Consider the following 27,522-nt stretch of genomic DNA (forward strand, 5'->3'; position numbering starts at 1 on the left):
CGCTTCCGTCTCTGGCTTCCATGCCTGATGCCGCCTCTTCATTCACGCCAGCTGCAGCCTCACCATCTACGCCGCCAGCTGCAGTGCCTTCGTCTCCGGCTTCCACGCCGTCACCTGCGGCCTCTTCGTCTCCGGCTTCCTCGCCGTCACCTGCGGCCTCTTCGTCTCCGGCTTCCTCGCCGTCACCTGCGGCCTCTTCGTCTCCGGCTTCCTCGCCGTCACCTGCGGCCTCTTCGTCTCCGGCTTCCTCGCCGTCACCTGCGGCCTCTTCGTCTCCGGCTTCCTCGCCGTCACCTGCGGCCTCTTCGTCTCCGGCTTCCTCGCCGTCACCTGCGGCCTCATCGTCTCCGGCTTCCTCGCCGTCACCTGCGGCCTCATCAGCCTCGCCTGGTCCAGCCTCCGAGTCTTCAGCGTCGTCTGGTCCAGCCCCGTCGGGGTCTGCAGCGTCGCCTGGTCCTACCCCGTCGGGGTCCGCAGCTGACTGGCCACCTTCCAGGCCACTGGCCAGGCGACATCGCCGTCGTGGGCGGCCCCCGGACCGCCTCCGCCTGGGTCGTCGCCGCTGCCGTCCTCACGGCCGGCCCCCTGAACTGTCCGGGCTCCTGGGTTGTCGGCCCCCGGGCCGGCCCCCTGACCTGGGTCCACATCGCCACCGTGGCCTTCCGCACGGTCGGCCCCCGGAACTGTTTGGACTCCTGTGCGGTCGGCCCCCTGGCCGGCCCCCTGAACTTTTCTGTTTTGGACTCTGTTTTCTTGTGCTCCGGTGTGTTTCTTTTGTTGTTGTTCTTTTGGTGCTGGACTCGCGTTTTGTTGTGGACTTTCTAGTGCTCCTGTTTTGTTTTGCCTCGAGCCCTCCGTCCTGGACCCCCGCCGCCCGCCCTGGTCCGGTTGTTTTCTGTTTTTCTGGCTGTTTTTGTTTTCTTCTTGGGCTGTCTGGAGCCAGCCTTTGACGGGGGGGTACTGTCATGATCCTGGGTCCTTTTGACCCAGCGTTTTGTGTTTTCTATTAGTGTCATTTTGGTTCTGTTCTTCCTACTGTTTAGTGTTGTTCTGTTCTGCCGTCTACTCCTGTGTTAAGTCCGCGTTTCCTAGTCTGTGTCTTTGTGTGTATGTGTTTCCGCTTTATTGTGAAGGTCTGCGTCTGATGTGAGTGTTTTCAGTTTGCCTCCCTTGTCTTGTCAGGTTAATCTCTCCCAGCTGTGTCCCCCACCTGTGTGTATCTCCCTGTGTTCTCTGAGTGTATTTTAGTCGTGTCTTTTGTCTTAGTGATTGCTGGTTCGTCTGTGTTGCTCCCCGTCATGTCCTGGTGTATTCTCCTGCATCTACGTTTCTCACCTCAAGGTTTTAGGTTAGTTTTGTGTAGCTTTTCCCAGTTTAGTTTATTCTTAGGGTTTGGTTTTCCTCCTCCTCGTTCTCGTTGGTTTTCCCTTTTGTTAATAAAGCTCGCTCACAACTGAAGCAGTCTGCATTTTGGGTCCATTAATATTCACACACGGCCTGCCTCGGCACCCCGTGACAATAACAACCAAAACAAAAAAACCCATGAGCTAAATAAATCAATAGGTCAACACATAATAAAGCATCTTTGTTGATTCATTTGTATCATGTTGATAGAAACAATGTTGATATTTGTAAATAAAAAAATATTACATTTATTAATCATGTAAATTCCCTGCACATGTCATAGATGTCTACATGACATCCAAAAAATTACAAGGTCCAAAGTTCAAATGTTGAACATCATATTGATTTTGGGAGACAGACACTATCTCTACTTTTAAGATTAGGCTTAAAACATAGTTAGGGCTGGATCAGGTGACCCTGAATCCTCCCTTAGTTATGCTGCAGCAGGCGTAGGCTGCTGGGGGATTCCCATGATGCATTGAGTATTTCTTCTTCAGTCATCTTTCTTACTCACTATGGGTTACCAGACCTCTCTGCATTGAATCATACTTGTTATTAATCTGTGGTTCTCTTCCACAGCATGTTTTTTATCATGTCTTCCTTCTCTCTTCCTAACCTATCGTGGCAGATGGCCGCCCCTCCCTGAGCCTGGTTCTGCCGGAGGTTTCTTCCTGTTAAAAGGGAGTTTTTCCTTCCCACTGTCGCCAAAGTGCTTGCTCATAGGGGGTCATATGATTGTTGGGTTTTTCTCTGTATGTATTATTGTAGGGTCTACCTTATGATATGAAGCACCTTGAGGCGACTGTTGTTGTGATTTGGCGCTATATAAATAAAATTGAATTTAATTGAACTGATGTTCTGGTTGGGTCATGGTTGGACGTTCAAATTTTGGGCCTAGTTTAGACATCAGATGTCCAGAATTGGTCATGGACCTGCAGACTCAATAAAGACGTGATCTGCACTTCTAACTGAGATCCAGTGTGTAGTGAGTATTCGAGCTATTTCGAATATTCCAAATATATACATTGCTTTAGTTCAACTACCTCAAAGTGTTTCTCTAAGGTATAGTAGCTGATAAAGGTCAAGGATTCCTCTGGAAATCAGTTTGGATGTGAACGTTGCAACTTCAAGACAGATTTACTTAACTTTAAAATACTATAATTAAACATTTATAATGGAAACTGCATTAAATGTTGATGTGGGCTAACCTTCAAAATGTAACATTTTTTGTAACAGTTAGTAAGTAAGTAAAATGTTTTGTATAGCGCTTCAGGCGAAACAACACAGAACACAAAGCACCCAATTGCTTGTCTAAATAGATGACTTTTCAGCTGTTGTTGAAAGGATGTCACAGAGTAAAGGAAAATATCAAAACATGCTGTACAGTTTCTGTGTTTTAGTAGTAGATAGTCTCCCTTCGCTCTATCATTTTGACTTGCATTTAGATGCAAACAGCTACATTTGACAGCCAAATGTACTGTTATTGGCATGAGTATGTGCTCTTCCAGTGCTATGAAACAGGGAAGACACAAAATCAATGTCATCCAGTTAGCCTAGAACCTCACTTTTTGGCAAAGCTTCATTTTTCACATCAGGAGTCCATGGCATATTGAGCCTCCATTGTGATTAACAACAAACAGTTTCCATCAGCTGTTGACTTTGTGTTAAATGTGCCAAGATTATATTGCGTTAAAAGTGATCAGTGGCTAAAACTACTATGTAATCATCACTCTGTAAGCATGGAGACCACAAAGTGGCAGAATTGAAAAGGAAAATTGTATTTTCTATGAACGTTTGTCTGTTTGTTTGTTTGCTGCCACCTAAGAAAAACATCCATTGAAATTGTTCTTTAATGAAAGAAATTGGTTTGATTCTGAATGAAAATGCTCGAATCAGTATTGATTTCCTAAAGGTCATACATGAAAATGAAAACTGGCAGCAATGTGGAGACCAAAGACCAGGAAATGTTAATGAAATTAGGCAAATATCAACAGTGGTAGGGAGTAATTGTTGCTTATGCAAAGAAGGTGGGCACAAGCAATTTAGTCATCTACCAATAGGAGCAAAGAGTAATGTTGACTGAGATATAACAGCGTGAGAAAGGGAATGGAAGGCATATCAGTATTCACATAACTAGAGACATAATGCACAAATACAAACCCTAACTCCCCCCAAAAATAAGAGTCATCCATATTGCACATATTCTTAGAATTACAGTAATTTTTTTTCTTTACAGACAAAACATGCACTGAATGAGAAAACAAGTGAAAAGCCAATTTAGCTTCTACATGACTCATGCTCACATTTACAGAAACCCTGTGAGGCATGACAAAAACAAGTCCACACATTAAACACTCGCACTTTCACTGGAACACAAACATTTCGAAACACTTGTATTGACAAAAACAGGACGGTACTACACATTTACACATATTATAAGGAGGGGTTCCTTCAAGCAGTTACATTTGGCAGCCAAATTTGCCGTCAGTGACATGAGTATGTGCTGATAATCCAATCTACTCCAATCTCCCAGTGCCATGGAACAGCCGAGGCACAAAATCAATGGGACACACCAATCATCTTAAGCTAAGCACATTGGGCTGTGAACGCTGACAGCTATTAGAGTTTTAGGTTATAGCGATGTGCGCGTCGGGTGTGTGCATCCAATTTTAGATGCACAGTCCTGTAGATGTGTGTGTGAGTGAGAGATGGAGTTAGATGGTGCCATAGTGATTTTCCAGCAGGGAGCTATCTTGTGTAAGCCTGCCAGTTACCAGGATCCTGGTGGTCATTCCTACTTTGCTTTTTTGCCTTAAGATGACACATTTTATTAGTTTGTTATAGGCACAGTATGTATTTGTGTGCCTTTACGTGCAAAATGGCTAAACAGGAATGGGCTTGTGAACATTGCTTTATGTTCTTAGAACTTTAACATATTCTTAATTGTTCCATTATAGTGCTAGACCCTTTTTTTTTACTTAACTTATAAAACAGAGTCACTTAAGATCTTTTAATTAACACATAATGTTATTAACAAAATTACATCTTATTTAAACCAGAAAAGATTGACTGTTAACAGCTTTAGTCCATTTTTTCTTAGAAATGTATTATTAGATGTGGTATGATGCTAGATTTGTTTTGTATCTCTACTTTTTTTTTGTTTTTGCAGTTACATAAATCAAGTAGGGACAGTTCTGCCTCTGCATTCTAAAAACAGTCAGAAAAAGACGTTAGTTGTCTTTCTTTTGTAAACACTTACATAGCACCTTCCTCCTCAATTATTTAGCATTTACACAGTGCTTTTGTCTGTATCTAAGCACTTCTATCTAACATTCACACACTCACACTCGGATGGATGGATGGATCGAGGCAACCTGGGTGTCAGTATCTTGCCCAAGGATACTTAGAAACATGGACAGGAGGATCTGGAGCTCGATCCCCCAGCTTTCCCATTAGTAGACGAGTCGCTCTAGCACCTGAGCCACAGCATCCTCCTTTGCCAATCTTCTTTTAATTTGCAATTTCTGTGTCTCACCATTTTATCTCACATTTACCTCCCTCCGTCTTTTCCCTTTTTCAACCTCCAGCATTCCTGCCATTGTTATCTCTCTCATTTCCCCTAATAGTCTTGACTTTCTGTCTCTCTCACCCTCACCCCTCTCCCTCTCCCAAATGTCCATGCTCCCACCCCCCAACTGTCTCCCCTTAGTGCTAGTTAATGTGCAAGGCCCTGTGAAACTCAAGGGTGTCAGACAAAGGAAAAGGTGAACCAGCTTCTTTTGCAGCCAAAAACCTTTTGGTCTAGATAGACAAGTGCAGGAAAAAAAAGAGACAGGTAGACATGAAGAAAGACCCGATGACAGCTAATGAAGTGTAGAAAAAGAGAAGTTCTTCACATCTCTTCAGCTCTAAGATTTCAACCACATGGGATCATACATGTTTGAAAAAGGTCACAAAACACTTTAAAGACTGACTACTCGTTTGATAAAATATTAAACAGTTGTAAAATACAGTGTGCATTCATTTTATTCTAAACTGCAGGAGTAACCCTCGTAAAACATGTGTGACCCTGAATAATTAAAATGGTCAAAATCAGAGCGCAGACTTTGGCTGCTGCTATGCATCAAGCATCTACACTTTCTGTGATGCAACTCATGTCAAATCTTTTTGCAGGCCACGCTTGCTTAACACCCCCGTCTGTCTTGTTTAAAGTTTCATCTAAAGAAAATTACTTTTTATTTCAAATTCGTTGTGCCCAAGGTTAACTTGGAATGAGGTCAGAAAAAGTTTTCTTATTTGCTTTGACATGGAAAAGGGCGTCAGGGCATTAGACAGGCGCTTACATAGACATGATTAATACTAATAAGGCCATGGTCCTGATATTTTCTTGGCTTTCCTGTGCCATTTTGTTTGGGTTTTGTTTTTTTTACTTTCTCCATTTCCTATCCCTGCTGTGTTATTCCGTCTTGTCATATTGTTTAGTGTTTCAGTTTTGGTTGATTATCTTTTGGTTACTTCCTGTTTGAATTTAATAACTGGTTCCCATGTGTCTAGTTTTCTTATTAACGGTCTTTGTCACCCAAACGTTGTGATTGTCTGTTTTTTTCCTCATTGCTTTCATCTGTTTCCTGCTTCCACCTGTGTCCTGTCTATACAGTTAGGTCCATATATATTTGGACACTGACACAAGTTTTTTTTTTTTACCTGTTTACCGAACATTTTCCAGTTATAGTTATATAATAGACATGGACATCATATGTAGACTCTCAGCTTTCATTTGAGGGTATCCACATTCAAACTGGATGAAGGGTTTAGGAGTTTCAGCTCCTTAACATGTGACAACCTCATTTTAAAGGGACCAAATGTAACTGGACAATTGACTCAAAGGCTATTTCTTGGGCAGTTGTGGGCAATTCCTTTCTTATGTCATTATCAGCTAAGCAGATAAAAGGACTGGAGTTGATTTGATGTGTGTGTCACGATTGCAGCGGCAGTCGTGTGGTGTCTGGGTGAAAAGGACCCAAAATGCAGGAACTGATTTAACGTGAGTGAGCAGTTTATTTACAATGGGTGAAGTACAAACAGAAACAAGGGTGGTAAGGATGGCACTAAGACACGAACCTGAACTGGGGAAAACTAATAAACCTGGAACACACAACATACAGGGAGAAACACGAGATGAGGGCAGTAGAGACACGGAGAAACACCAACTAACGCAGATGAACTGACAATGAGCACAGGTAAACACACATAATAAATACACACAGAGGCAATGAGGAATGGCAAAACAGGAGGGAGGCACAGCAGATCCTGATTGATATGACGAGACATGAGACACAGACCTTCAAAGTAAAACAGGAAATATACGCAGACAGCGAACAGAGGAAACACACGGGCAGGGATGACTTGACACTAAACAGAGGGAGCACAAAACCAAAATCTAACTAGGAAAACCTTAACAGAAAACATAACCAAAACACAAGATAATATTCATTAATACAAAAGCCCTGAGTCACAGACTCAGGCCCATGACAGTGTGGTGCTTACATTTGGAAGATTTTGCTGTGAACAGAAAACATCATCATCAGAGGAGGAGTCCATGCAGGTGAAACAAGCCACCCATAAGCTGCAAAAACAGAAGAAACCCATCTGAGAAATTGCTGCAATATTAGGAGTGCCAAAATCTACAGTTTGGTACATCCTTAGAAAGAAATAAAGCACTGGTGACCTCAGCAACACAAAAAGACCTGGACATCCATGGAAGACAACAGTGGTGGATGATCACAGAATCATTTCCATGGTGAAGAGGCAACAGCCAACCAAGTGAACAACACTCTCCAGGAGGTAGGTTTATTGATACCAAAGTCTACCATAAAGAGAAGATTCCATGAACGTAAATAGAGAGGGTTCACTGCAAGGTGCAAGCCACTCATAAGCCTCAAGAATAGAAAGGCTAGATTGGATTTTGCTAAAAAAAAAAAAAAAAATCTAAAGAAGCCGGCACAGTTCTGGAAAAACATTCTTTCGACAGATGAAACCAAGATCAACCTCTACCAGAAAGATGGCAAGAAAAAGTATGGAGAAGCCGTGGAACAGCTCATGATCCACAGCAAACCACATCATAATACACGGTGGGGGCAGTGTGATGGCTTGGGTATGCACAGCCGCCAGTGGCACTGGGACACTAGTGTTTATTGATGATGTGACAGAGGACAGAAGCAGCTGAATGAATTCAGAGCCATGCTGTCTGCTCTAATCCAGCTAAATGAGTCAAACTGAAAGAAAGACCCAAAAACAAACAGAATCTGAAAGTGAAGCCCTGGCAGAAGATGAAAAAGGAGGAAACCCAGCACCTGGTGATGTCCATTAGAAATAAACATTTTATTTTCAGTTATTTAATTCGTCCAATTACTTTTGAGCCCCTGAATAAATGCTTTAGTTCCAAACATGTTTTTGTTCAAGCCACCACATTACAGCTGAAAGTCTGCACTTCAACTGTATCTAGTTATTTTATTCAAAATTGATTGTTGTAATGTACGTAAGAACCAAAAAATGAAAAAAGCTGTCTCTGTCCAAATATCACTGGACCTAACTGTAGCATATATATAGCCCTGCCCTCCTCCATCTTTCCCAGCTGATGCTCCTTTTGAATTGGTGTGTTTTGTGGACTTTCGCAGCAGCCAAATAAAAGTCGTGCTTTCTGTTGTGCAACCTGCTTCTGTATCATAAAAATAGTTAAAACACCACTTTAAAACTTGACTATAGGCTTTGGCCATACATTCACATGACAGTTCTTTCTCTGGTTATGTCGTTGGAATTTTGGATGTAAAAGCGGACCATGAGCCAGAAAAAGTAAAAGATGTGCTCCAAATAGGTTTGCACTTGTCACATAGCAACCACAAGAGCTATGATCTGCATGTGTTCAGTGCTGCCAGCTGAAGACAGATGCCCTGTGGATACAGGTTAAAATAGAAGAGGAATGGAAAGGATAAAGGCAAAAGAGACTGGAAATGTGTCGAGGTGAAGGTGAAGTGGAAGACACTGTGGAGTGAGAGAAAGAAAGAGTGGGAACAGACAGACATGGGAAAAGAGAACAAGCTGAAGATGGGAGGACATGCAGAAGCAAGTGACAACTGAGCTGTGATAAGGCCTGAATGACTGATAATTTGGTAGAAGCTGTGTAACTACTGACATTTTGGATTCCTTTTTTTGTTCAATGCGATCTCAAAAAAGTATCAAATTTCCATGTGGCTACATCTCATTATCTCTGCCGCTCTGGAACAACACTTGATAATGGGTTATTTCCACATAGCCTTCATTCATAAAAAACAAGTCTAAAATGTATTTGCGCTTTGTACAGAGACAAACACATATAACAATGCATGCCAGTTTTATGTGAAAAGTGAGAGATGAGTAAACCCATGCCTCGGTGGATATACCTACAGGGATGATCTGATAATATCAATTCTGCTTACGGTTTATTAAAGGGTTAGGGTTAGGGTTAGGATTAGGGTCAGGGTCCGTTGATCGGTGGACAGAGGCGGTTTCTCGCAGCTTAAGTACAGTTTTTTGTTTTACGGCGGTTTTCCCCGAAGTCGCAAAAGTATGACGTCACAACATTCTGATTGGTCACTTGCAATGTTGATCCTGGAACAACATTTAGTATGATGATCTGGGAACAACACCAACACGACGATATCAGATCGTGCATACCTACAGGCGTGTGAGCACATGTGTGCGGCCATGTTGCTCCGCAGTGCAGACGTGGCCAAGCATGAGATTGCTGCTGCTAATCACAAACACGTGGCCACTGATCCTTACATTCCATTTTCTTTTTCAACCTTTCTCTAATTCTTATCCCTCTATTTCTGTGCTCCTCTGTCCTTTGTCTAGTCTCTCCCTGCCCTCCATCACATCCTCTCTCTCCTTTTGTCTTTCTCTCTAAGTCATTTTCCCTCCATACAATTTCTATTTTCTACTGTAACATTCTCAATCCCACACTCCATTTTCACAGCCTGTCTATTCTTTCTTCCCAAACCTCATTAGCTATTTTTTTCTCTTCTCATCCTGGTATATACTTTTCCAACTTTTTTCCCAAGTTTTAAAAAGTTCCACTCTTATACCTACTTATTCAAATGAAGGACGTCACAACTGCAGCACAACTTTCCTCCGACTTCCTGCACAATTAACCACATTCCCTCTCCCTATTCATGCTTTACTTTTCACTGTCATCTTGCAAACTTGTTTGATGTCTCCAGCCGTTGCAGTCATCCATCGATAATGGCGGTCCTCTCCTAATTAAATTACTCTGTCTCCATCCGCTCCCTTTGCTCCATGACAGAAAGATGAAGTACTAGCAGCGGGCTAACCAGCTGTTTTCTCTCTGCTCCCTTTTTCCGGCGGCCTCGCATTCTAATTAATTAAGACGTTATACTTTTTGTTAATGTGGTTTTGGTATCAAAAGCGGCACCTTTGATAAATACACTCACGCATGTTCTCTCGGGTGCCGGAGCACACAAACATAAAGCCACACAAAGACGCCATGAAACATTTCTGAGCAGGATGCAAAGAAATGAAATCTGCCATGTGCACATGCCAACCCACACATTCACCCACACTGTCAGCGAGACAGAGGAGAGATGTTCTCTTGTTTGATGCTTGCCTTGCCACTGTCATGTTTGCTTGTATGTAATGCCTATCAACGGCTGTTCGTCATCCCTCCACAATCACACTGCATCTCCATTACACATCCGCGCAACTCTGACCTTTCACTAAATAAACTCTTTTATTTAGAAATCTTAATTTCCAGTTTTTCTCTTCAATATCCCCTTTCCCCTCATTCGTTATGTTCATCATCTCTGACTGACTGCGAGAGCCATTTACCCAGGAAAAAATAATTAACAGCAGATTTTATATTTCCTTGCTAGGAATGAAAAATTAAAATGACCTTTTTCATTATCATACTCAAACAGATGACCACACTCCATATACCTATATACATTTTTACACTCCAGGAAGAAGTGATGGACAAACCAGTGGCTTGTCCAAATATATAAACGTAGAACAGGGAATCCAGGAGACAGCGTACCCACAGATGAACAAAAAGCAGAAAACAGCAGTGCAACACTTGCTGAGGCGGTGGAACACTGATTCGGTGTACAAAGCAACCAGAGGGAGCTTTTGTATCTTTGCTTGTGGTCTGGACTAATGACACATACTGTAGTCCGGGGTTTTTTGAACTGTGTGAGACGTGATACAAGAAAAAATATCCACACCAACTACATTAGCTGGGAGTCTCAGAAAGCATCCATGTTTTGCAATGGCTCCAAAGGCCACCTCCTGGTGTGATTTTCTCACTATTATATCCCTCTCTCTTTCCTTAATAAGTATGTTGCTGTTGGTGCATGTATCTGTGCCCCCCACATTCCTGGGCTGATTTTTATTGACTTTTATTGTATTGTCATGTATTTTCACACACACACACACACACACACACACACACACACACACACACACACACACACACGCACACACGCACAAACAGCCACATCACTTCAGTTCTTTGAGATCTTAAAAAGTGTAAAAAGTGCATTTATTTCATAACAGAACAGCATTTGATTAAATGAACACTTTGTTCTCAACAGTATTACAAAATGTATTATTTGCTATCTTGTGTGTGTGTGTTCAGTGTGTTCAGTGGGTGTATGTGATTACAAATGCATTTATATGGACTCTTATGCTTGTGTGTAAATGTTAGTGGTCACCATCAGTGTGATATTGTTATGATTCAGCTGCAGAACACACTTCAACTGTGTGTGGTTACTACAATACTGGGTTATCTGTGTCATCACAGATAGCTCAAACCTTGTTTTGCACGCTTGGAGAAACTCCAGCATTTTTTTAGTCACTCATGGTTGGCCCTTTTTTGAATCTCTTTAATCTCACACCGCATAAGGACATTTTAATTTTATTACATTTTCATTTCATCGTTCCTAATAAGCTGTTTAGTTCAAAACACCAGTTTTAGGGCCCTTAAAGGAACTAGTCACAATTAAAAGACCATTCAGGATATACAGTAGAGTAGCCGTAGATGATAAAGGTGTTTATTATTGAACTAACTGATAAATCATTAAGTTAAACTCTAATCATTAAAGGGATAGAAACTGTTCTGATTCTGCTGTTTTTCAGAGAAAGTCTGTGTGATAACCAGCTTGGCAAATCTGTTCTATGATAGTACTGTTGCATGCTCCTATAATAGGAGGAAGCCATAGCTTTGCTAGTTTTAGCCTGTTTTTATTCTTTTATGTAGATTTTGATCGGTTGTCAAAAGAAAAAAAAAAGAAAATCAATGAATTTCCTCATTTCCTAAAACCTGAAGTCTTTCTAAAGGCGAAACATGTTCCTCAGTAAATGCCAGTTAAAGGGTCTTTATTGCTAAACTATATTGACAATAGTATTGGACCAAAACTCAGTCCCATTGCCACAGGTGTATAAAATAAAACACAGCATAACATAGTCATAAAGCATAAAATAATTCATTTGGGTTTTGGTTATCTAATAGGATAGGGATGAGGTGCATAATGCTGGAGGTTTCTTCCTGTTAAAAGGGAGTTTTTCCTTCCGACTGTCGCCAAAGTGCTTGCTCATAGGGGGTCATATGATTGTCTTACAATATAAAGGGTCTTGAGGGTGTATAAATAAATACATTGAAATTGAAAATTGAATTAAAAGACGCCAACGTTCTGCTGATTGAGCGATTGCAGAGTTCCAAACCTCCTCTGGCATTAACATCAGCATAAAAACAGTATGCTGGAAACTTCATTGCATTATTACCATGGCACTGTGGGTGTAGGTGTAATGTGTAAGTGACCTAATACTTTTGTCCATATAGAAATTTTTGAAACCTTCTATTGCGCATCACTGCACAACACACCATGTATCTCAGTCACGTTTAATAGAAACAGCAATGCAGTCTAGATAAATTTATTAGGCTCTTTATTTTTACAAATTTTACCTTGATCTGCATGGTCCATATTAGTTTTTACAGGTTTATTTCTCTTTTTTGCTTCTTTTTAACATTTCTTTATTCTTCAATGCTGGCTTGTATTTTGGGGTGAAAAGCACATAAAGTGTCTATTATGAAGTCAAGCAGCTTGGTATTTGCAAAACAGAGCTTTTAAGACTAATAAGCTTCACTGGAAAAAAAAAAAGTGCCTATTCTCCATCCTTCCCCGCTCTTCTGATCTTTTTCTCAGTGCTACTCACCTTTCTCCTCTACATCGTTTCTTCCTCTGAGGCGGTTTCTTTGACCTTCTCTGCTCCCTTGCTCTCTTCCCTATCCTCCCCTCCTGCTCCTTCTCTCCTCCCTGAACATCTGTGTATGTGACAGGCGAAAGAACGGTGACAGTCCCCCGACACTCCTGCCCTCCCCTTTCTCCTCCCATTTTTTCCTCTCCTTTTTCTTTGGCTGGCTCTCCTGTTCAGTTGGTCTCAGTCTCTCACCTTCCATTCCCCCACCGTAAGGCTCCTTCATCCCTACTTTATTCTGTCAACCTCTTTTTGCCTCTCCCCCCTTTTCCCCGGGGCTTTCACCTTTAACTGCACCTCTGTTCTTTTTTTATATATATATATCACTATTCACCCTCCCATGCTAACCTCTGTCAAGCTGCCCCTCCGCCCCACTCATCTCTCGTGTTCTCCTTTTTCGAGGTCTCTCCTTTTCTCTCCAAGAGACCTTTTGCCCACTTCTCTTGTCTCTGAATTTCTTTTGCTCCACTATATCCTTTATTTGTGTCACATGTTCTCCTCCTGACCCCTAACACTCAGCTCTTTAGTCCATTTCTTTTTTTCCCCCCTCTCTCGTTGTTTTTTTTATTAGTAATGAGAATCTTTTGAAAACGCCTACCATCACTTTCATGATCTTTTGAACCCGTATTTCTCTCTGGACGTTTCTGAGCTTTCTCCTTCTCGTTCCCATCTGTTACTTTTGGTAACCCTGTAACCCTAACATGTCTTCTGCTCCATCTTTCCTCATCAACTTTTTTCCCCCTAATTATTCCCTTGTCCTTTAATTGACCCCTTTACTCCATCCATGAGTCTTCGTGGATTTCAAAGTCAACTGAACTAGACTGAATCATAATTTCTTTTTTTCCTCTTTTTCATCATGCCATCCTCAACCTTTTTCAAATTATAAAAAAAAAAAATGTGTATCCAACAAAGGAGAATAAGCTCATTGCAGACTCTTAGCCAGACCTCTTTCAATAAAATGAAAATGGCATAAGGTGTCGGCAGAAGTGGGATATAACCAACAGATGTAAAAGAATGGGGCAGGAACAAGGTGCCAGAAAGGAGATAGGTACGCTGCAAGAACGGGCTAAAATGAAAATTAGGTTTGAGCATCAGGTGACTGGGTCTGGCAGAAAAGAGCAATAAATTCAGCTGAAGTATTGGGAAGTGGCAAATCTGGAAAAATGTCAAAATAGCAGCACACCCAGAGGAAAAGAAAAAGATGTGTGAATCTACAAAATGTGTTTTTATGCCACATACCAAATCAGACTTTGTGCAGTGTTGACAACAACCAATACTACTGTGAAAGCAACTAAAACTACTTCAAACTTGAAGAAGAGTTAAAGCTACATTGAAACTAACATAAAGAGAAGTCTAGCTTCAAATGATTTTGTAAAATTAATCAATCAATCAATGAAAATAACATAATGCCCCAAAACTACTTGAATCACTAAACAAATATGAATGAAGTGGAACTACCTGGAAGCTACGGTAAAATTTAAATAAACTACTGGTTTAATTACATGTAGCTCACAACACCCTGACACTTAAAATTAGAGATTTAAAATTCAGCCCCTGCAAATCTCAGTACCCAGCAATGACCAATTAATTCGCCTAGAACAATGTGTGAAAAATTGCTAACTTCTTGCTTTGTGTTATTAATCGGCCACCAGTAGAAACTGTGCACTCAGGCAAAAGGAGAATCCAAAAAGATTACTGGCAGTATTCTAGAGAATAGAGAAACAGAAATAAAATTGTGTGGATTTGTTTTTTTTTTAACCAAACTTTCCTCTCCTTTGTTATTTTTGCTTTTGGTCATGTCATTATCCTTCTTTAGCATAACTGCATTTTACCTCTTTTTCCAGTCCATCCTCACACATCTCATCTCTGGCTTCCATCAGAGCCATAAAAGCCTCTCTTATTACTCGCTTTACTCCTCGTCTCATCCATCTTCCTTGTTCCCATTTTTCTACCCTCTCCCTTCTCTTGTCACCAGCCCACGGTGCACACCTTCTCGTCACTCTTTCCGACACCCCATCCTCCTATCTTGTTCAAAGTATCACACTGCCTTGGTCATCGTCCGCTCAGCTTGCGTTCTTAATCTTTATTTTCTGCCGTCTGTTTACTTATCACCACCGCTCTGCCCCTCCCAAACCCAATTTCTCACCTTTCCTTTCTCCCCCCTACCCTTCTCTTTTTTGATAGTGTTTTATCCCCCCACGGGAATGGCTTTGCTGCAACGGGTTTTTGAGGTATTGACGTTTCCACTGATATGGGCTTGGTTATCTGTCAGGTTCCGGGGCCGGAGTGTAATGGCTCTGTAATTGGATAAGATATAGGATTTTTGTCAGTAGGGTACATTGCAAACTGCCTCACCCTCTATTTTATCATATGACTATCATCTCTCATTCTTCCTCCACTTCACTTAGCGCTCTTCTCCCACTCTCCTGTGCCTTTGTGGTCTTACCCTTTTCCCCTGCCCTCACTTTGTCCACACATTTCAGTTTTCACTTTGAAAAAACCCCCCAAAACAACATCTGTCACTCTCCAACACTATCTTATCTGCATGTGTGTCCTTTAGACAAGTCAGTCTAGAAGAATGAAAGAACTGACATAGCCAGTTCAGAGTCTATCGACAAGCAAGCTTTGTGAGCTGTCTTGTGGACAAGTCCAGGGAAAAAGCATCTACTTCTCCATACATCTGTTTTATGCACCCCTTTGTGCTTTCTTTTGGTATTTTACAATTCTAATAGTAGGAAAGACGCACTGTAATGTTGACATTTATGCCATATCTTGTTTTTTTTTCTTCTTATCTCTCGCTTTTATTATAACGGCAAATGAAAATTAGGTCAGTGTCATCATTTTTTGTTCCCTTGCATCTTGCAGTTGCCTTGCTCTTTTGTTTCTGGACCATTTACCCTGAGGCTCATTTAACCTGCAAGGTCCAGGGAAGTTTGGCCTTTCCCGGGTAGACAACTGGAGGGGTGAAAAGGGGACAAGTTTTAGGGGACACATGAGAGTTCAGCTGGCAATGAAGACAGCGCAATGCGTTTTTAGGCTATCGCAAGGACGTTGACTGCCACTGAGGGGATTAGGAAACAAAACACAGCCATCTACCCCATCAGTCTTCACTATAGTCATAGGAAAGTGGCACTGAAACACTCTCCCTCGTTGTTCTCAGAGATACTCATTTTCAGATACTCATTAAAGCAATACATCACTTTTGGTAGAAGATTTTTCCACAATAGTGCATCTAGCCCCGGAGATCATAACCTTTAACCTTTTTAAGTTATGATGGCTTTCCAAGCATATTTGATGGTCTTCTAATCTATTCAAAACAGTAAAGAAGAGGTCAAACAATTACTCTCTACTTTTGAGCAAGTAATTTCCCTCAGGCCCAATGCCCACTTTAAAAATAACCAAAAAAATAACTTTGTATTTATTCTAACTCAGCTGTGTACAGTGAAAATCAAAATCTGTGCTCCACCAGGGGGGTAATTCCACTTTAATCTGCACTCAAGGATGCACATATCAAACAAAGGCTTAGCTGAAAATGAGCGGAGACATAACCATATGTAGGTGTCAAGACGAAATGGGTTACATGACAGCACTTGCAATTTGACTTATAGGCTTATAGTCTCATTCTGTTTGTACAGGCTGTTGTTGTATTTTGGGATGAAAAGATAGTGTTCTTCCAATTTAATTGTGTTTTGTTGTTGAAAAGCAATGATTTCAAGAATGAAATGGATGAAAGTGAACACTCGAGCATTTCAAAAGTGTCTTTATGTCTCAGCTACTGGCATTAAAAACGAATCCTTCTTGAAACCTCATAAATACTAATGACCTTCCTCTTGAAGCTGAGGCATCTTCTATATTGGAGAACATATAATTCTAATTATCATAACAGGGAGCGTATTCTCCTCATTCTTGTGAAACATCTTTATTGTCAGAAGGCTCTATCCCTGTATGCAAAGCATTTAATAAAATATTAATTCTCCTACACCGGTGCCTGCTAGGAGCAAATTTCTGGGCTACACTCTGGTGGACACTGACCATTAATAATAGGATCGACTAACCTTGTAACGATGAATGCTTTTTGCAAAATGTCATTATGGGAGTACGGTGAGTTTCTTTACCTGTCTTGGATTCTGCTCTAACAGAAGTCTTTGCCAATAAGATACAGTTGTACCTCACTTTTGTATCATTTTTTATCATACTGCTAAAATTATATAAAATATTTGGGGAAGACTGACCTTTGATGTCCCACTCATTATGAAATATTACTGCCTTTGCAGGAGCCGGTGGATGGTCACCTCTAGACAGTGACCATTACCAGTGGCTACAGGTGGACCTTGGTTTAAGAAAGCAGGTGAGCGCCATAGCAACACAGGGTCGCTACAGCAGCTCTGATTGGACGACGCAGTATCGCCTCCTCTACAGTGACACAGGAAGGAACTGGAAACCTTATCATCAAGATGGCAACATTTGGGTGAGTGGACAAGTAATTTGCGTGGCTGTTTGTATGCGTGTGTGTCAAATACACAGGTGCAAACTATAAGACTATTAAAATGTTCACATCCTCTGGCCCACACTTGCTTCTAAAGCATCCCATCTGTTTTGGATTACTTCCAAATCACCTTAAGTTACCTTAATTTCAAATATGTGAGAGTTCTAACAGTTTAATTCAGTTCTTTTCTACACCATCGCACACTGGGACAGCTATTTAAAGTAGAGTAAATGACTTGCTCTTGAAACAAATGATGGCATTTCATTAATTCAAATATTGCTAAGTCTCTTCTCAAGTCTTGATGGTATATTGCCAAACTGGGTTGGAGTTTCAGTAACAGCATCAAACTAGAAACTAAAAAAAGGGCAGTTATGTTTATAAATATTTTTCTTTATTGTGGAGTACCCCAGGACTCTGTCTTGGAGACTATTTTATTGTCTTTGTTTATGCTCCCTTTGCTAGTATTGTTTTTAATTATGTTGTTTTCATCCTTATACAGATAACATTTAGCTGTGCATTTGAATAGGGCTTACTACCAAAATCTCTGAAAAAAATTGATTATCTGAAACTAAACTTACAGCTGATAAATAATGGAACTGAATTTTTTGATCAATTACACCAAAATTCACACTCTTTCTTCAGATTCCTCTAAGAATTAATGTTATTTATATATTTTTTTCAAGTTAAAGGAAATCCCTGCAAATAGATTTAAGAGCATTCAGAAATACTTTGATCACAGAACAATGCTAGCAAATGTTTAGGTAGATTTTTGAGGCTGGAGTTGTAATGCAATTTAACATATACATATGTCAACTTGGTTACTAAACTATCAGAACAAAAGGAGATTTTGACATTCTCTTCTTTTCTAAACTGGATAAATTCGGTTTGTCTAAAATGAATTTAAAAAGATTTATACTGATGCTTTCTCTTTCAAATGTTTTTTTTTATTTAAATCAGCTGTCAAGCTCTGTTCCTAACTTAGCTTTCACTAAATGTCTTGTTAACCTTGTAATGCCAAGTGTATCATATTTGATAGGTGAGTTTTTAAGACCTCTGTATTGTCAGTGTGACTTTTCTTTCCTGAATAACCTCATGTATACAGTCAAGCACATGCAGTGCTACTGTGAGCAATAAAATGCTCAAAAGTTCCAGACTAAAACTCATATATACACATTTATTTGCATTAATTTTAATTTGTCAGAAGGTTCAATAAACACTCCAGATTAAAAAATAAAATTATACATACAGCAAGCTTCGATGTTCCTTACTTAAGTGCGAAATCCTCTTCTTTACCTACGTGCATAAAAAAAAAGCAGAAAACCTTGTTTAGGATGAAAATTCTTAAGTATCGCTTCAAAGCACAAGGAAATTTTATTCCCTCAGTTTAAACCAAATGTAATATGACTGTGGCTCATCTAATTGAAGATTTACTGGGTCTTAGAGGAAAGATATGATATAAGAACATCTTTCCAAAATGAGCCGTTTGCATTCAGTGTTTCCCTAACAGTATGGATGTGGTTTATTTTTCTCTGGCTTTATTTTCTCTGTGCCAAACCAACACATTTCCATCGATGAAGTGCTAGCAAGGACTTGAGTGGGGCACCTGACAGTTTGTGATCAGCTAATAGGTTAATAGCCTTCACTATTCACCGTTGCTGCTTTGTGAAAGGCTACAGGTGATAACAGATGGGAGGCAAGAGGACAGGAATAGCCCTGTCGTGAATAATGCTGATACACCAAACTAGACAGCAGAAATCTAAAACCTTGAAGTGCAGGGGAGGAGACTTTTTTATGTTATTCTTAACAGTAGAGATGGACAGTATCTGTTTTGCTTATTTGTCTTTTCCCCAGTGAATCTGTAAAAGATGGCCGTGTAAATTACTGCTACTGTGCAATATAGTGCCTTAAATAATAAGCTGTATCACAGCAGCTTTTACATGTCAACTTTAAATAATGTTTGAGGCATTTGAAATTATCGGATCTTTTATTTTTGCTTTTGAAAACACTGCAGATGGAGTCGTTCAGCTTTTTTTTTTAATAAAATACACAAAACCATCAGGAATGCCTTGAAGGATTTTTAATTCTTTTATTTGAGATTAAAGGATATTAAAGGGAGTGATTAAATGAGTTTGCATTACTGTTACCTTCCTATCAGCTCAAAGTAGCCTGGCAGTAGAACAGCCTTACTAATAAAGTAGTTGCTGAATGTATGTAGCGTGACTTTACTGGCGTATACAGCAGTCGGTACTATGTTCTCAGATTGTATATACTTTCTGTGTCTGTTTCCTAATGCATACAGTAAAGTTTCACGAGTATTATTGTGCTTTTCAGCAATTTTGTAAAGTTTCAAACAAAATCTTTCACATTTCATTTTTGCAAAACTCCTTCCAAAGTCAACAAGATTTTGATGCCTTTAAAGTGTGGTGAATGGTTCTTATTCATTCATCACAGAGTTGAAGTAAATCTGTGTTATGAAAAATGGCTTAAATGTTTTGGGAACTGCATTAAGTGTGCTGAGAATGACTTTTCTGCTGTGAGAATTATGCCAAATCAATACACTGTAATACACAGATGACAAAATTTCATAATGATATTTCTGTTCTCCAAACACATTTTTTTTTATAACCAATCGAAACACCGCAACTCTGTCAAAGAGTAAATATCAAATTCAACTACTACTACTTTGAATGGCTGAACATACCGCAGACATACAAGTGTTCGTTATTTTTAGATGAAACTTTGACTAATTTTTGAATTCTCCTTTTCTGTCACTGTTTAGCTAGCTATCTTTAGCCACCAAAGATGCTTTCTTCAGTTTTAGAATGATTATATGACATAAAGATATGCCACACAATAAAATATGCCAGTGACAGCAATACTGTCCTGACATCTATATAAGATAGTGAAGGCATTTTAATTAAAATCTACTTGATTTCATTACACACACACACACACACACACACACACACACACACACACACACACACACACACACACACACACACACACACAATGCACTAAAAATGTACTCAGTGCATTGCAGTGCCGTAACGCAAGACCTGACCCAGCATCAGGTGGGAGTAAGAACTATTCATCTGTGACTATTTAAAGCCATAACTTGTTTAGATGATAACAGTTTCCATTAAGAGTGTTAGTTTTCAGGCAACTTTATTTTATTTATTTTCTTTAAAAGATTTTTTAATTAGATATGTAAATACAGTCATGTATGAAAAGTTATTTTTTGTTCATATATAAAAACATTCATTACCTATGTCATTTCCTCACTTTCTCGCTTTCTCCTGTTTAATTAAATTAGATATTCAAAAGTTTTATTGCAGTACATGAAGACGTACATTTTTTTCCCTACTTCTGGTCTTACAGGTATCTAGAGTTCAGTACCTGCTCTCTCACCGACTTATCTTGTTGAGTTTGGTACCAATTCCTTGCACACACTGAAACACTGTAGAGTCTCATCATGAAGTCAACCATCTACTGTATAAGCCATGACTCACACAGATTCTTCCTGACAGACCTAATTCAGAACCGAGTACTTTTTCACTGAGTGTGCACCCTTCCTCCCGAAATAAAGCCTGGGCTTCCAATCTTTCTTCTATCTCTGATGATGGGACAACATAACAAACAACCTTTTCAATCAAACAAAAGGTGGCTAAAAGGAGATCCAATGAATTTTGTTAGTTAATCTTGGTTGTGTTAAAAACCCCTAGTTTTCACTCTGTGAGTCTGCGCCTGTGCAGAGGTGTGGTTTGCCATCCGACCAGGCCAGTGGGGAAGCCCCTGCGCCCTGAAATTACTCCACCTGACTTCACTCATTAATTTGGAAATGGCATGAATGACTCTGTCTAAACAATGAGACACAATGAATGAGGAAAGAACAGAATTAAATACTCAATGAAACAATAAAGGGGAGTTCTCCTTCTGGGAGTGAAAAAAGGAAGGAAGAAAAGAAGAAAAGCAAGACAGTTGTGGTAAAGGTAATTAATAATGATTAATAAAAGGCCAAATAAATACACTCTATTGCTGTAAGTATTTGCTCATCTGCCTTCAAATAAAAACTTAAATGACTTCTCATTCTTAATCCGAAGGGTTTAATATGATGCCGGCCAACCGTCAACAGCAACTATAACAACTACAACTCTTCTGGGAAGACCGGTTTCCACAGGTTTCGAATCATTTATGGGAATTTTTGACCATTCTTCCAGATGTGCATTTGTGAGGTCAGACACTGATGTTGGATGAGAAGGCCTGGTTCGCAGGCTCTGCTCTAATTCATCCTAAAGATGTTCAGGTTGTGGTGAGGACTCTGTGCAGGCCAGTCAACTTCTTCCACACCAAACTCTCTCATCCATTTATTTATGGACCTTGCTTTAAGCACTGGTAATGTTGGTCATGCTTGAACAGGACAGTGCCGTCCCCAAACTGTTCCCACACAGTCTTTGAACCGGCAAACCCAGACTCGTCCATCGGATTGGCACACAGAGAAGCATGATTTATCACTTTAGAGAACACATCTTCACTGCTCTGGAGCCCTGTGGCGTGGTGCTTCACAATTCTGCATCGAATGCTTTACATTGAGTTTGTTAATGTAAAGCTTGGAAGCAGGTACTCATCCATGGAAACCCTCACCATCCACTGACCCCGCAGTCAAATTTTACGTAGCATACCCCCTTAGTTGCTATCATTCCCAAATGCTTCCACTTTGTTATATTACCACCAACAGTTGACTGTAGAATATTTAGTAACAGGTAAATTTCATGACTGGACTTGCTGCACACTGGCATCTTATCACGGTACCATGGTGGAATCCACTGAGCTCCTGAGAGTGACCCGTTCTTTCACAGACCTTTGTAGAAGCTGTCTGCATGCCTACATGTTCGATTTCACACACATGTGACCCTGGAAGTGATTAGAACACCTTGATTCAATGATTTGGATGGGTGAGTGAATTCTGTGTAAATGCTCCTACTCTAGCTTTAACCTACTTGAATCCGGTAACTTCTACTAACATCAAATTATTTAACTGGCCTAGCAGAGCAGGCTGGAGTGTCCAGCTTCGCAGGCCTTGGCACAACCAAGTCAAGTACAAGTGGCTGGAAATCAGAGTTTGGACGCAGGCAGTCGATTGCTAGAACAAGAATTCATGCATAGAATTCAGAAGAACTTTCTGAGCTGTTTTGTACTGTGATATTGTACTCAATTTATTAAGCTAAGTTGTTTATCGTTGTTACTGTAAGACAGTAATAAAATTACAAAGAATGTCTTATCCTTTTTTCAGCTGTGGGTACTAAGCTCTGTAGATAATGTAATCCTTTTTTTTTTTCCTATCATGGCTTTTACTGGTTGCCGTGACGTATACGAATCGTTTACAGTTGAAAGTAAATTAAGCTGTTGTTTTTGTCTGCGGCATCGTAATTGTTTGCCAGTTTTTATTTATTCTGAAGTATTTTTCTCCTGCTATTAACCCTGATTCATTGCCTCTAATATTTCTGCAAATACTCCAAAACACATTCATCTCTTTGGCGTTTTTGTAACTATAGCCAACTTTTTTCCCCCCCTCTGTTTTGCCAAAATTTATGACATGAATATTGCTTTTTAATTTATTGCCAGTGGAATTCAAAATATTGCTTATGTAAACAAATGCAGAGCCAATAATTTTGAACTGGGCATATACCATCAATAATCCATGCAGTTACAAGGAAAAACTGAGCACATGGATTCTCTGCCTCTTGGCTTATTTAGAAGAGTCGAGGAGCTGCAGAATCTACACGAATGAATGCACACATACATGCAGACATACTTGCACTCCTACTAACCCCTGCTGAAAATTAAGCCTGGGCAAAAGTTTAGACCTGTTTTGTGAAGTATGTGGCTGTTTGTGTGTAAGTGGTGATGATATTGGAGCAATCAGTGCTATTGATCAAAGAGATAGGTGGGGGGTGGCAGGTCGCTTAAGCCAACTTAATGTTTCTCTCTCTCTCTCTCTCTCTCACACACACACACACACACACACACACACACACACACACACAGAACTACCATCAAGCCCTGTTTCAGCCCATTCAATCACATTCGGCTCAATCCCATACACCACTGGATGAGGCTCACACAGTGATCCCCAGAGAGCAAACCGCCTGTCCTGCGCTTTTATGTATGAAGGTTCTATTCAAGAACCTTTTGCCACCAATCACCACCTGCTATTACTCCACGCTGATGACTTAACTCTTTCACTGCCACTCTAAGAGAACAACTTTTTAGTTAAAGCAAGTGTGCCACTTCCAATATAACTGCTGTGAGTGTGTAATTCACGGAGAAGGATGACTGGTGAAGGCCTGGCAAATGCTGTATTGGATGTGTGAAAAACAGTGTTTTTAATAATACACTAATGCACTTCCAAGGAATCAAATGACACAGATGACTGATTGTAATAATTAAAGCACCAAATGCCTAAGTAGAAGACAATGCCTAAGAGCTTATGAGTTACTGAAATACTCCAATAAAAAACTGTCCCAACAGGGGAAAACTATTTTGTTGGACTTTGGTTGGCAGAATATTACCAGCTTAAGCAGCATAGTATGTTTTTTAGGTATGTGTGTGTACATGTGTGCTTGTGCTGGTGTTTGAGAGACCTGTAGAAATTGTCTGCCTGCGAACAAATTTTACCGATGCAAAAGTGCAGCACCTGTGAAAGATACAGCTTTATATTTGTATAGGTTGGCTCAAAAGGAAAGTTGAGCTTGAAGTTGTGAGTGGTCGAACACATGAATATTGAGCTAAGTGCTCAATTTGTTTAATTGTAAATGGATTTACAACTAATTTATATTAATATTTTATATGTATTTATATTTATATTTCATATATTTGAAATATTTATATTTCAATTTTTCAGAACTTTTACACGATAATACACACATATACACACATACAGTGATGCATACAGTGCTTTATGGGTGTATTATCCAGTAATGGTGTACTCTTTTTAATCACTCATTAAAAGCTTTTTGTCTACTTAAGTTGCTGCTTATGCTTATAACTGCTTATAATTAACCATTACTACTACTATTCATACAAAACTGCCTTTCCCTTAATATCTCTATTTTTGCAGTTTCTTTCGGTTTACGAATCTAAACTCCAGGGAATAACAGCAATTTTAAACAACAAAAAACAAAAGAAAAACCTCTTTTTCTACCTCTTTTTCATCATCTGCCTCCATCTAACCCTATCCCTAGCCACACCAACGCTTCTTCATGTTCTCCATCACTACACCGATGAACCTTCTTTATAGTGTTCCTCTTTTCCTCTTGCCTGGAAGCTTTATCCTTAATCACTTGTCCAGTATATCCACTGTCTCCCCTCTGCACATGTCCAAACCATCTCAGCCTTGCCTCTTTAACTTTGCCTCCAAAGTGCTCAATGTGAGCTGTCCCTCTGATATACTCATGTCTAATCTTGTCCATGCAGGTCACTCCCAGTGGAAATCTTTACAGATTCATCTCTGTGACCTTCATCTTCACCTCGTGTCATTCTGTCAGTGCCAGTAACTCCAGACCATACATCATAGCAGGTCTCACTACAATCTTGTAAACCTTCCCTTTCACTCTTGCTGCTATCCTTTTGTCACAAATCGTCTCCACCTGCTCCACCCTGCCTGCACCTCTCTTCTTCACCTCTCTTGTGCACTGTCTGTTGCTTTGGATGGTTGACCCCAGTATTTAGACTTGTTACACCTGCTTCCTTCTCATTCACACACATGTATTCTGTTTTACTTATGCTGACTTTCATTCGTCTTCTCTCCAGGGGATACCTCCACCTCTCCGGGCTCTCTTCCACCTGCTCCTTACTCACACTACAGATCACAATGTCGTCTGTGAACATCATAGTCCATGGAGTGTCCTGCCTGACCTCATCTGTTAACCTGTCCATCACCATCACAAACAAGAAAGGGCTCAGAGCCGATCCCTGATGTAATCCCACCCCCACCTTAGACTCATCTGTCACTCCAACTGCACTTCTCACCACTGTCACGCTATCCTCATACATGTCCTGCAGCACCCTCAACATTCTTCTTATTGTATGACTTCCTCATACAGTAGCACAGTTGCTCTCATGGCTTTCTCTAGAAACGCAAAGGCAAAGTGGGGGTCCTTGTCTATATTTCTCCATCAAAAAAGAAGAAAAGACAAATTTGAACACTAATTGTGAAATTTGAAGCAGTTACAAGATGTACCGTTATGGATATATCTTGGCTACATTAGAAACCTGCAGAAAAACAAAGAGTAGGAGACGGATTTTATTATTCCATAGTTACAGCATCACACTTTCTTTATGTAACCCCAAAGCAAAAAAATCAAGAAATCAAAATGCAATGTGTACCGAATTACAACAAGACATCCACCATTACATGTTCAAAATAAATTTACACATTTTTAAAGTCTGAATTCTCCTCCATAATGTCGTTTGCCATTAGTCTCTATCAGGTAGTACCAGGAGGCCCTCTCCTACATTGCCAGATTGTTTATTCATGTGGATGAGATGCTTGAAGCTGAAAGTACACTAGGTCAGTTGACAGTAATGTATGTATCCAATAAACTAGCACAGCCGCAGCCTCATCTTAAGCTGATACAGCATCAAAAGGGGACAAGTTAATAATAGTTTCTCACTGGACTGGTGAAAAATAGTCTAGTCTTGGAACAGCTCTAAAACATGGCATAAGTTTCAGCATCCAAAAACATCCTTCTTATTACCAGTTTATTTTCTGTAATGTATTATTGTGAAGTGTTCAGAAGAAAAGCACCTCCACCTAAAGTGAAAGAAAAGTTAGATTACCTTAAGCATAGGATGTACTTTAATACAGCGGTCCCCAACCTTTTTTGCGCCACGGACCGGTTTATGCCCGACAATATTTTCACGGACCGGCAATAAGGTGTCGCGGATAAATACAACAAAATAAAACTAGTGCCGGTACCGAAAAAAAGAAGATTTATTCATAACACACGTGAAAAGACCCAGGAAAACCGAGTTAACGATAAAAACGATAACAAAATAACGCTGAAAACCGATAAAAAACCCTGAAAACCATACATTTCACACCTGAGGCTCAACTCTCGCGGCCCGGTACCAAACGACTCACGGACCGGTACCGGTCCGAGGCCCGGGGGTTGGGGACCGCTGCTTTAATACATTAGAACAGACACTGGCTGTTAAAATTGAGGTAAGCCAGAAGGAGATGCCTGTAAATATTGATGATGAAAATAGCAAATGCAATCATGCATACTACTAAAATTTATAGAGATATCACTGTCACAGTTTAGTCTGAACAAAATAACACAGTACATGGCATGAAATAGATGTTTTTACTGTAAATTGAAAAGAATATTTGAACGGAATGCGATAAAACCCAAAAGACATTCTGGGCCTTTTGTGCATGGAAGCACATTATCTTGTATCTTGTCAACTAGTCATTGAGACATGAGGAATAAGGCTGGTAAATTGCAGTACAAAATTTTTTTCCTAAGAGTGGCTACAGATTTTCTTGTGTGTTACAAACACAGAGAGAAACACTGTACAGGTATTTCTTTTAGAATCCTTGCATTCAGTAGTTTTAACATTAAAAAGCACTGCACTTAAAAAAGCATCCTCTGGCTTCTCTCACCCACAAGCTGATAGAATAAACTTTCGATTTGTCCACTTAATATTGGTCATTTAAATCAGATTCCTCAATGATGGTACTACATAAAATATCCCGCCAGGTGCGGGATAACATTTCGAGTGTAACTTAGTCAATGTCAACATAACTAAACTAAAGCAACGATTTACACTTCTTTCTTTTAGCTGAACAAAGCTGGTGCAAAAACAACTGCTATAGCCTTCCGTGGATGTAGAGCAATGAAATAGATTTGGTTAAAGTAAATAATGGCGACACAACTTGATTATGTTGCGAGCGTGTGTCTCAGCGTGTGCCGTTCGCAGCCACATTGCTCAGGTATTTACAGATGAAATTGTGCTGAAGCCTTGCTAAAAAGGTGTCAGGAAATGTGCTGCTGTAATACACTGTGAATGTAATGCTTCGCTCTCGCCAGAACAGCTGAGGCTCATTTTATTCCTCTCTCTGTGCTAAAGGCTGTATATAAAACTGAACCTAATGATGTTGAAACGAGCACGTGCGAGCTTATGCGAAAGTGTTAGTGTTCGAGCTCGAGTGGAGCTCACGCGCTTGCCTTTGTCCAATTGTGATCGAATGTGTGTGTATGTTCTCAGGGGGGCGGAGTTGCTAGACTGTGGCTCGTCAGGTAAATGAATGGTGATGCCTC

The 27,522-nt window shown here is 40.2% G+C and overlaps 1 protein-coding gene across 1 annotated transcript in view; it reads left to right on the forward strand.

Annotated features, from left to right (window-relative positions):
- Window positions 1-27,522, forward strand: part of cntnap2a (contactin associated protein 2a) — a 359,863-nt gene that overhangs the window by 142,495 nt on the left and 189,846 nt on the right. The window contains exon 3 of the mRNA XM_039617641.1: window positions 16,986-17,179. Coding sequence (XP_039473575.1) covers window positions 16,986-17,179 — 194 coding nt within the window. The remainder of the gene's footprint in view (window positions 1-16,985; window positions 17,180-27,522) is intronic.

Source organism: Oreochromis aureus, linkage group 9 (genome assembly GCF_013358895.1).
Source record: "Oreochromis aureus strain Israel breed Guangdong linkage group 9, ZZ_aureus, whole genome shotgun sequence".
NCBI classification, from domain to species: Eukaryota; Metazoa; Chordata; class Actinopteri; order Cichliformes; family Cichlidae; genus Oreochromis; species Oreochromis aureus.